The following is a 12498-nucleotide window of genomic DNA, read 5'->3' as shown; positions in this document are numbered from 1 at the left end:
GACATGCATTTAAAGGCACAACTATAAGTTTCAGCTATATGAACTAAATTCCACAGTACTTATACCAGTAAAATAATATATTAAAAAAGCAAAATAAATAAGCAATACTCCAAAAATATTCAGATTCTCAGAACAGGATTTCAGTACCATGATTATGATGAACATGAGTTAAAAAGATGAGTCTCACGGTCCATCAGCACTCACCATTCAGCCACTTGGAGTTATACTGGGCAGTTCGGAGAGGAGGAAGGGCCCCCAGACTTCGATAAATAGCAGGATCCCTTCCTGGAAAATCCATGGCTGTAGCAGCATATAATTCTCCACTGGCAGTGAGAAGAGCAGTGGAATTGTGCTGGGGACTGTAGGGACAACGAGCCATGCCACTGATTTGGTCATGTATCTCTGTCAAGTTGCTTAACTGTAAAACAATTTTAAAAAGGGATTAAAATTACCTGAAAATTATCATTTCAGCCAGACTGCATCAATCTGAGCAAAATCCTGTGACACACACCTGTTATCTACTTTATTTTTGTGTATAGCCAACCTCTACATCAATATGAAATTGTCGCTTTAGAAAGTCTTATTGTAGTGTTGCCAGATCTCACTTTTGCCATTTTGATAAGTAAAGCATATATGTCAGTCATTATCCACCATGCCTAAATGTTTTCCATTAGAAGGGGCTCAAAAATTAGTTACCTCTGCAAAGACTGTTATTATGAAAAATAAAACCAAACCTGATAGCCAGAATCAATACAGTATCCACCACAACAGACAACAACAAAAAAATCCATTATTTGTTTTATCGATGTGTTTTATGAAAAAAAACTCACATGAAAAATGAGAGTAAGAAAAGGAGCTCTCCAACTCAGCAGAACCAACTCTGATTTAGTAGCTCAAATACTCTCAGCCATAAACCACAGCATGATGTTAATATGCTATTTGAAAATAAAGGTGTGCAATGAGTTTAAATATAATAAATCTGCCAATGAGTTTTTTAGTAGTACAGCTGTTCTTTGTATTTAAGTGATTCACCTCTCCTGAAACAAATAGGCAGCCTAGTCCAAACAGTGACATTTTTATACTTATTATGACTATTACTGATGCTACAATTAGGTTTATTTTGAACATGAAATGACAGATCTCAGTCAAGATTTCTCATTCTCACCAGTCACAAATCACTAATACAAGTACTCTCATTTCTCCAGAACTACACATAACACAGCATGCAGCTACCCCAACCACATTTGATAACTAAACTTATTGATGCCAATCAAACCTGACAGGGGCAGAAGTCTTATAAACACATAAGGTTCATAAAAATTGGCACGTAAGAGGAGCTACTTTTCCTCCCACAGCTGAGGAAAAGAGTGCAAAAAGAGATTGGTTAGCTCTCCTATTTGGCCTGCCACCACCTAAATCAGCCTTTTACACACCAGCTCACCCATCAATACCCAAACAGGCAGCTCTCAGCCTCAACACGCTCTGCCTTTTAATCTGCTGGCTCAGAAGAGGGATTCCAGCTTGTGGGGTAAAACATTTTAACTCTTACTGTGCGATTGGTGCAGATCGGAGTGAACGCGTTGGTTCCACAGGTAAAGAGATGGTTGCCTCCAACAAGAAGCACTCGAATGTAGTTCTGACATTCCTCCTGCCACACAAAAAACAAAGAATATATTCAGGGATACTGCAGAGTACAGAGGAGACTAATAACACTTTGCTTTCCATGGTTATTTATCCACAAAAAAAAATTTAGGTAAACAAGGCTTAAGCATACCTGAGATAGCAATTACAATTTGCACAGATTTCTTATTCACACACATGCATCTATCAACCTTTCTGAAAAGTTCTTAATAGGATAAAAATAAACCCCTCTAGTACTGAAGATTTCCTCTATTTCCTCTCAGGATATATTTCAAAGACTTAGCTAAATTTTGAACTGATAGTTCAGACAGATGATCTGATAGATGCTGACTTAAATAATATAGTACTGTCTCAGGAGATCAAATGTTGACTTCAAAGACAGATTAGGCCAAGACAGGAAGTTGAGAGGAAAACAGGGGCAAGAACAGGTTTTATAGTAAGACTAGTAAAAATAAAATTCTTGAGATGTTCTGATGTGGATTTGTTACCACTAATTTCATAATTTACCCTGCTTTAATAAAGTGTCTAATTTCCTGTAAGTTCAAAGTTTCTCAAAAAATTACATTGCCACAATACAAAGATGCTCAGCCTGAGGAATAATTTGACATGTTTTTTACCCCATTAAGATGGATGAAGGTTTTGTGATGTTCATCTCTCATTTCAGGAGCTAGAAATCAACAGCAATGTCTACTGTTAATTCAAACAGAAAGCTTTGTCCTGCAATACTAAAAATCTCCCAGAACTGTAGAAGAAGAAATTTAAACACTTCTCTTGAAAAAAATCAATGTCTGTATCCAATAAAATGATCAACAATATGTTTGGAGAAAATAAAGTTTCCTGGAAACTTACATTTGAATGCTCTCTAGCATTCACCACAAGATAGTCTCATAAAAAGTCTGAAAAAAACCTTGTGAAAATACAGTTATGCAATTCTAGCCAATATTAAGTGAAATCATGTAAGTAAATCCATACAAAAGTAATAGCATAGAAGTCCCATTATCTGGCCTACAGTTTTATTAAATGGATTGCTTGTTTATCTTGAAAATAGACTCTCATCCTGGAAGACAACAAATATAAACCTAAATAAATTGAACAGGCACAAAATAGACTGCAAAAGAAGATGAGGAAAATACTTTAAAGGTCTCTGAGAAAACTTTTACAATCTATCTTCTATACCTTTCCTCATAAAAGTCAAGTTAAAAATAAACTCAAAAAAAAAAAATCCTGTAAAATCTCAGGGAAGAAACTACCTCTTGGAAAAAATACCTTTTCGAACACACATTAGCATTAGTTTCTTGTGAAAAAGTAGCTTTTAAATGAGTTACTTTTCTCTTTGAGCCCTTATGGGCAAGGGACAAATATCTCAGAAGTAAGAGTTAATTCGTATTGGGTAAAAAAATATGAAGTTTTTATATTGAACTTTATAAAACTGGCATCTTAATATTCTTTAAACCACAATGAAGCTAATACACAACCATATAACTGAGTTGGGCAATGCAACAAGCTATTAAAAACTAGTTATTTCACAGCTTGGCAGTGTTGGTAGTTTTGGCAGTTTTCTTATCAGACTGCTTTAACTCCATCACTAAAAAAACACACCAAAAATTAGAAGGTAAATTTTTGGGGGATTGTTTTTTGGTTTTTTCATTCTAAGGCCGCTCAAAGAGGTTCACAGAATACAAAACAGTAATTTATTCATTGCTCTATTTCCATTCTGCCCTTTGCAACAAGGCATGGAATGCACGTGTAGGAAAAATAAGTGGGTTCTGACATTACAACCCATCCAACCTCTCCTCTTCATGTTCCAGATCTCCCTAAAATAGTGTCATTTCCAAATTATTTGCACACTGATCACCCACTCATTTTGTTCAAAAATAATGCTAATTTCTTAAATTCTGACATTCTTGGGAATCACAAGATTCTTTCTTTAATGTTCCCAAGCCCTGTGCCAACTAGACAACAATCCATACTGCAACCAGCCAAATAAGACATCTCATATGGAATTCTTGTTGGGATCACAGTGTAAAATACATCTTTTTATATCTTTTTATATCGGAATTCTATCTTTTTTTAATTGGCTACTTTACTAATTTGAAAAAAAAATCCACATTAATGCAAAAGAAAAAGTTAAAAATTGGTTGTGAATAAAACTATCATCACCCAAAAACATACTGAAAAAGGACTTCACTATTTAGTCATTTGAATTGTTCAGAAATATTTTTCTAGCTCTGAAGTCAAGTTTGGCTGTAGTGGCTCACTTCTGACCGATGCAAAAATGAGATGCATGTTTGTAAAAGTGGCAAAGGACTTCAAAACAAAGGACATTTTAGGTCAGGGGTGATGTTAGGTTTGGTAGCCATCTTTTATGTAGTCTTATTCTCCAGTTCATCTCAACCTCTATGTCATATACTTTCCTATTTGCCTATAAAAATATATCTGAAATAAAGAAATACATTTAGAAAGTACTTTCTACTTTTGTATCAGCAGATTGGAAACAAAACATGACTATTAGAAACAATTCAGCAGCCAAGCAAGCTGCTTGCAGTTACTTAAGAGTATCCTGACAATCCAAGGTCAATCTGACTGCAAGATAACTATCCTCTCACAGCAGTACTTATTATATAGGTTAACATTTTATACATACCTGCATTTAATTTTTAAATACTTTTATTGAAAGTTCAGATACTTACACACCCAGCCATTAGGATCTTAAATAAGCAAGAGATGGGACCTAATTTCAATTAGCATTATTATTTTTAACCTGTCATTGGTTTGGCCTTCTCAAGAAGTGCATTTATATTTTTTCTTTCTGACATTCCCTCCCACAAGTGACAGTACGAATAGGCAAAATTTATTCTCCTAATCTTGTCTGGTGTTTTAGATCCCTACATGCTAATGCATGCTGGCCACAAGGACATGTTTGCATGGCTCACTCTTGGAGCCACTAGCTATTTTAGGCAAAAGTCTAAATTGGTAGATAAATGTCTGAAGTCTGAATAACAAACATCAGCCTTCAAAAGTCAAGTGTGCATTACATTGTCAAATGTGACAGATGTCCCTGTATATTTTCCCCTTCAGCTCTTTTCCCTCCTTGGCTTCTAAAGCATAAACCTCAGAACAACTGATAACAGCCACAGGCAAAAATTCCATGCAGCTTCTTTCTCAAGAACAAAAAAGGACTGTGTTTCACTGACCATTATCTCAAAACTGCTTGAGTTGCTTCAGGGTTCAAAGCCACCTTCTGGTTTCAGGGCATTCACTCCATCAGTTAAAGCGACTTTCAAGCCATGAGTTCAGGTTTTGCCACCTGAACTTCCTGCCTTCGAGCTGTTCTGTGGTTAGCAGAGCTTCTACAGAAATAAGGATCTCAATGAATGACCTACCCACAGCCATCCCAGCAATCCTCATCTCTCCTTTGCCACAGTCTGGGCTGGCCTGAACATTTTGACTCCAGTCCTTCCTGTGTCTTCCTACAGTTACATGTGTCTGCCCTGAAATCTGAATTCACCTGAGAAATGTTACAGAAATGTAACCCCCAGCAACTCTGCAATCTGGGCTGCATTTACTTATACAACAGGCAAGCAATCAAGTTTTCCTGATAACAGTAACTGGAATTGTGCTTGCAGAGATTTCCTATGAAGAGGGACAATGCAAGACTGGAATGAATTCCTCCTGATCTGGAAATTCCCAGTTTTTCCAAGGGAAGGCTCTGTGTGCATCTCCTTCTACGGAGAGTATAGTGACCTTGCTTTAGTCTTGGAAATAAAGTAATAAAAGACAAACATAATTTGGCTATGTTTTCTCTGGTCATAAATTTATCTTTCATTTTAACCTTGACCACATCAGTGAAATCAGAAGAGGCATGAAATTTCAAAAAGACAGTTGAAGTTCCAGCTGGGTAGGTTTTCTCAGACAGTATCTCTGCATTCTCCAGCAACTCCCATATGATGCTTTCAGGCCACAAAGTTTATGCATAAAAAAAAAAAAAAAAAAAAACCACCAAAAAAACCCAACAACAACAACACCAAAACAATAAAAAAAAAGAAAAAAGAGGAAAAAAACCAAACCCAAACAAACAAACAAACAAAAAACCCAAAAACAAAATAAAACAAAACAAAAAAAAAACCTCAACTGATAACAATAACAAGTATTTACTCCCAGGATTTCTTTTGAATGTAATGAAGCATAAAGACTAAAGCCCTCTTCTAGATTGTGAATGAGGAACATGGCTATGGGTACAAATGAAATCCTTAGACAAATAATAACAATACCAAGAAACCAAAAAGGTCATTATTTAAATCTCATGTATACCATTTTACAGTGAGAGCTTAACTTCCAATCATCATCTCTTCAAAAGGGTATGAAGACCATAAATGAAACTGCATGAATGAAAAACTACACTAAGGGCCATTTGCTATTTTCAAACGTATATCACCAGTGCCGTACATTCCCCCTAACAAAATTATTTAGTAGCAACAGATGCTTTACACTGTTGAATAGAATGTGCAGTAACAGTGTTGTCAACATATTCCAAAGTACACGCCTATAGCCTCAAATTTTAATTACTTCCATCCATCAAGTTAGATCACAGTCACTGCACTATATGACTTTCAGACAAGTTGAATCCTATGCTCACAGCCTTAAACTTGGAAAATCACTGTGAAACAAAGCCATATATATTTGTTTAGTTACACACAGCATTCCTACCAGAATAGTTTCCACTGTATATTCCCCTTGATCAATGCATTGTGACATTCTCTATTGTCACATGAGCATATTCCATTACTTCCAAGTTTTGTCATATGAAAGCTAAGGATAAAGGCTTGAGAGATATATTACATATTTAAGCATAAATTTTCTAGGGAAAAATAACAACCTTGAAAATTAAACATTTCCTTAAAATACGAGGTTCCAAAAGTCCTTTCTTTTTTATACCTCACAGTGTAACATGGCCCTGCTTCAGAAGTGAGTCTATTCTTCCTCAGAAGGTTATCTCAGAAGTACAATCATACACTGCAATTTTATTTCCTAGCACTTAGCAAAAAGGGAGCTGGAAATTCACTGTTTAATGGGAGAAATGTAAAAGTCAGTGATTAGCTAACTATGCAGCTAACTATGCAGAAGAGATTCCTCTTCTACTAGTTGATAGAGCTATTGGAATATGTTTTTGAAGCTTGGGATTTTTTGAGTTTTGCACAACAATAATGTATGCTACTCATTCTACTGAGTAAAAGGTTTTTTTATCACTTTTGATGTGTTCTCCCTTTATGTTAAAGTTGAATTAACTTTAATCACTAAACAGTATAAAAATTAAAAACATAGATTGCATGCAATTCTAATTGCTTTTATAATTAATTTGATAACCAGCTTCCGGTTGGCACATCCAAAGCTTCCATCTTAGCATTACATTTTCCTGTACTGAATAACAGAAATTGTAGTTGGCCAGATAAAGAATTGGTTTTAAGTACAAAAATATATCAAGTTCAATGTCTAAGAAGTTAGTGCACTTAATATTATTTTCTTCATAGTACCAGTAGATAGGAAATAAAAAAGTTAATAAAATTGCATCTTAAACATAGGGATATAAACTGAGAATTTTACAAAGTAATTACACAGTTATTCAGGATTTACAGCACAGACAATGAAGTGAGAATAGAGTTCACTACATATGACATGCATATGTTTAACCTTGGTGTCAAAACAGTAAATTGTTGGAAGCTAAAGTTCATGGCCATTTCAGACAGGAATCATGTGACTCTATCTCTCAGTCTTCTTTATTTCTTTGCTCATGCATCAGTGGCAGACTCTTCTCCTATGTCTCTCTTCAGAAAGGGAGACAGCAAAAATGCATAAGGTAGGGATTTATACACTGAATTACATCTGCTATTAACATAATATTTTTATTAAAGCAGACCAGCTGTCTCGTGCTTACCTTTGATTTGCCTTTACTGTAACAGGCTCTTTTAGTAGCTTCATCACATTGCCACTCCACTGCCTGCAAGCAAAAAGAATTTGTTAGAAATGCAAGGTAACTCAGAAATGTAAGCCTCTGAGCTCTCACAGCCCATGTTTGTGTTATGTGCTTCAGAGATACTGGTGATTAGCTATGGATGATCCCATCCATAAATGCCTCTTAAGAGTTTTCTCCCTAGAAATGTAGCTTTGTTGTTGAAGTTTTTCATTATTTTAATCCAAAAGGAAGCTGGCCAACATTATGATTCACTGTACCAATCACTACAGCAGAAATAACCATAGTTACATTAATACTATTTAGCCTTTTTTTTTGTTGTTGTTGTTATTGTGAGTTTTATGAGGGTAAGTAGACAGAGGAACACGCAGAAAAGCTGAACCTCTTTCTCCAACAGAGCTGGCCTGCATCACCGCAGCATCTGAAGTCAGCTCTGCTGAGAAACCTGGCTCAATGGGAAAGTGTGCCCTACTGCACTTTTTGAGATATTTATCTCAAGCACCAAATAGAGAATTTAGTCACTAAAGGTATGACTGCAGCCCTAATCAGAAGCACTAAAACATCCATTCAGAGAAAGAAGCCATGGGCAGAGACATACAAGACAACAGTGAAACAGTGCACTGCCGAGCAGAAGCAATTTATCCTCATTTTTTGAGCTGTCTCACTGCTTCAAGAGATTTATGCCAGGACTGTAAAGCCTAGTCTGCATTACTACAGTTTCACTGTATGAGTTAATTCCAGTTATTTCCATATCTAACATTCAGCAGCTATGACTTACAAACTTTGCTGTTCAGTGGAGCAGGTTGCATGCTTGGTGTTAATGTGCCAATACATGTACATATTTGAATGCCTGTGTAGTCAAAGCGCATTTTAAATCAGGCTGCTTTCTTTCACCTTAATGGTGCACATCCATATGTTCCTTAGATAAAAATGCCACAAAGCACATTTTACCAAGAAGAATTGAGGTTTCTGAAGCAACCACTGCTGCCTAATTACTGAAACCACAGCCTTTTCATTTTTATTTACAAGGAAATAATGAAAGACCATTTATCCAGATTTAATATAGAAAATATTTTTTACCTGTCTTTTAATGGAGACTGTATTAATAGCAAGTAGACTTTCTATTTATTTAATAATAGGGCAAAAGCCTGTTTAAAGTGAGGGGGAAAATGCCTTCAGAGTATTTGTGTTTTAACAAGCCCAAGAATGAGTGTTTTGCACTTAAAGAAAAAAAAAACTACTTGTGAAAACTAATGTAATTACTTCTCTTCCTCCATCGTAAATCTTCCTATTTACAGCATTTGCTTTTGCAATGCTAAATGAGTATGGTGTATTGAAAACTTCTGGAAGAATCCACTTGTGAATGACCCTAGAATTTATAATAAACTGTATCCAGCAGCATGAAAGAAATCTCATACTGACTTAGATAAAGAAGCAGCAATGGCCCAGCTCTTTTGACTCAGTAAAGTAAAAAGCAATTCACATCTGTAATAGAGATTGTAAGATGACCAACTGAATTCCTAATCAATCCATTAGGACACACTGAACCTCCATGTTATAAGGCACAAGTGCTGAATATGTTATCTCTGAACAACACAAAAAATTTCAAATGCCTGGAGAAACACAAGAGTTAGTTACCAGGAGGTCAGAGTAGAAAGAGAGCGAAATATGGGTACTTAAAAGGAAGGTTTGAAGGAAAGTTCTTGCAAAACTGAACTGAGAAAAACATGTCAGGCACAAACTGAAGGAAAAAGATTGCATTAAATACAAAATGTTTATCATGAATCAATTTTCAGTGACAAAATACCCAGCTTTCAATTGGCTCTAAGTCCACAGTAAAAGTAATTTGAAGGAGAAGTATGTGAAATATTAAAACATTATGTAATATTTCTGGACATCATAGTTAACAGCACATACAAGAACCTAAACAGAAGAAACTGCTACAACTAGATATAAATATATTTGCTTGCAAGTTAACCAAATGGCCAACTCTCTGGGAAAGCCCTAGTCATGAAAACACCTGCTAAAAAGGAACAATACTATGTGGACAAGAAATAAATGCAGACACACTGGTGACAAAGCAAAGTGCTCTCTTTGAAACCAAGTGTACTCATAGTCCTACAGCCTTGGTTCCACTGCTAGAGGAGATAATAATAGAGGAGGCTACAAATGAAATACAGAACAAAGGCATCTGAAGAGAGCTGAGTAGTTCAATCTGTTGTACTTTGGTCCCTAAGGCTCCTACATAGTTCAGTAACACAGTCAAACATTTCTACATAGAGCTTGCTTTCTTTTTATCTTCTAATCTTTAGGAAATTCTGGAAAGTTTCCCACAAAATGGAAATTTAGATATTCAACACAGTGTAATGCTTCTATACAGGAGGAAGACAGGTGGAAAACTCTTTAAGATAAATGTCATTTCAATGTGGGAAAAAAAAAAAGAGAAAAATGTGTCCTGAATCTTCAGCACACAAAGAAAAAACAAAATGTCCCGAAAGAATAATAACAATGTGAGTTTTGCCATTAGAAGATTACGACTTGAAAATTGTCATTCTGAATGATCAGATCAGATGGACACATATGGATTGCATAATTCTAGAAAGCAAGTGCAAAGCCATGTTTACAGATATTACTGTTACCCACTGCTTCCCTTAAATTGACATATTCTCCTGCTTAATACTGATTGATGAGATTTCCATGAAATTCAGAGGAGGTGTGCAGACATGACATGCAAGCCATGTTGGATTTGTGATTCACTACAAAGATCTATACAGCTAAGCTTTATCCTATTAGGATACTTTTTTTTTCTATTTTTCTTAATAAGAACCTTCAATTTTCACATTCAAATTACAACCTACAGTATTCAGTGTGCTGGTTTTAATTAATGTTATAATTCTACTTAAGCTGGCAACAAAGTTCATTGAACCAAATTACAGACACTCATGTTTGTTCTCTCTGGGGAAAGAGTGAACAGGGATTTCAAAGTCAGTGTCAGAGAAAATAAGGACAGGTGATACACAGCTACTACTACACATTTCTACAAAGAACACAGCTGCAGAGGTTAAAAAGGAGGGTTAAGGTGGCACACCAGTCTTTTTCTGATAACAAGCTGACAATATTTACAATGACATTGCTTTTATAAATCCTATGATCAATATGGTCTTTCAAGCACCTCTATACATTTAATGACTTGACTTAGTGTGCTCCTAATTTTCCAATCTCCTTCATAAATACATTCTCTTATGCATAAATAAACCTTAATTATGTAATGTAGTGAGATTTTTAACGGAGTTAAAGTCAAAGTGAGAAACTCTAAAGACTGAAAGATAAAACTTGAACTTAACCCAGTGTACTCTGATGAGGTTGTCACAGCTCACTTTTGAACACATATTGTTTTCTTAGGTTAAAAAAAAAATGCATGAACCACAAAGGTCCATACAGATTTAACATAAAATCAGACTGAATAAAACCAAGGCTTTGGTGCACACTCCAAGCTTGAACTCTAGTTTCAAACTGATGGCAGGCAGCTTTCTGGAAAACCTCGGTTGTAAATTACTGTGCAAGTGCTTTAAACATTGAAGTTTGTAAAGAACTTCAAAACTTCAGATGAAATCTCTCCTGGCATTTTCAAGGGGCAGTAGGAGGAGAGAAATTCCAGCCAGCAAAGACAGAAAATTCTCACTCGAGAATATGCAATGAAGGTATTATCTTCCAAATGAAGAAAAATGTGCACTCAACAGCCATATATATGTTAAAAATTACATTCTTGAAATTAATAATATTCTTTGGAACAACAGATATATTTTAGTAACTTCTCTGGATGAACAGTAAAAGTCTTGCTTAGAAGTTAAACTATTTTATCTTCAGCAAGTTAAACTAAATAATTGCAAAGACATTAACTCCAACAAAAACTGAAAGGTAATCTTTAATTTAAACTGATTTATCCAAATACCTTTGAAGAATATTAAAAGAGGAACATGGAAAGTGTAGAAACAGTAAATAAAGTTGATAGAAGTAACTGTCAAGGGATTCCCTTACATGCCCAACATGCAGCAACAAAGGAAGTCCCCAGGCAAGACATCTGGAGGTCCCTTCCCACCTAAATTACCACATAATTTTCCAGAAAAACACAAAATATAACAGGAAAAAAAAATCAGAGCCCTACATACTTAACTTTAACATGGCCCCTTTCTATAATTCTAACTTTAATTAGTAAACGTAGACAGGAAATTTGAGATTTGAACACAGTCAATAAAGAACTGGCCAATTAGAATTATTTCAGTGAAAGATGTATTAGTTTTACCAAAAGAGCAACAAAAAAAGTGTGGCTTTCACCTACAGTGAAATCTGCACATAACTGAGTACAACCAGACCTCCTGGGAGAATTGTGTTCCTGTAGCTACACAGATATTCAAAACATATACAGGTAGACAGTATGCCTTCATATATATATTTATATAAGAACTTGGAAATGTAGAAACAGAATGTACTATTACATTTCATAGAGAAAGAAGTTAATTAGTCAAGAACCAAGAAATGAACAGAACAGTATTCCAGACAGATGGTCCAGCACTTCTTAGGCAGATGGCTCTGCTAATTAGATACTGGCAAAAATAACATTAAAGGAGATGGTTTAATTACACAATGCCAAAAACTAACAAGTACATGATATTTCTTTTTTTTTTTTCTTTTTTCACTATCTGCTTGCTTTCATCTCTTGTATCATGTATTTAAACAATACTCTGGGGACGTGGGGTATAATGGCAATAACCATAATAATATATGTCAACAAACGTGAGCAATATCGCCTTACTGTTCACATCAAGTCCAGCCATGGAATGAATGGCTTCAAAATGTTTTGACTTGTTTGGCAAGGGTGTCTTACAGCC

At 35.4% G+C, this 12498-nt stretch overlaps 1 protein-coding gene across 7 annotated transcripts in view; it reads right to left on the bottom strand.

The window, feature by feature from the left end:
• Positions 1-12498, bottom strand: part of SEMA5A (semaphorin 5A) — a 323210-nt gene that overhangs the window by 135556 nt on the left and 175156 nt on the right. For all 7 annotated transcript variants that reach the window (XM_005484272.4, XM_005484273.4, XM_026791761.2 and 4 more), the window contains 3 exons: positions 7574-7636; positions 1550-1648; positions 205-418 (listed from right to left, as the gene is read on the bottom strand). In XM_005484272.4, the coding sequence (XP_005484329.2) occupies positions 205-418; positions 1550-1648; positions 7574-7636 (376 nt within the window). The remainder of the gene's footprint in view (positions 1-204; positions 419-1549; positions 1649-7573; positions 7637-12498) is intronic.

This window comes from Zonotrichia albicollis, chromosome 1, assembly GCF_047830755.1.
Source record: "Zonotrichia albicollis isolate bZonAlb1 chromosome 1, bZonAlb1.hap1, whole genome shotgun sequence".
Lineage (NCBI taxonomy): Eukaryota > Metazoa > Chordata > Aves > Passeriformes > Passerellidae > Zonotrichia > Zonotrichia albicollis.
Note: the sequence above shows the minus strand (reverse complement) of the source record. Positions and strands in the feature narration are given on the sequence as shown.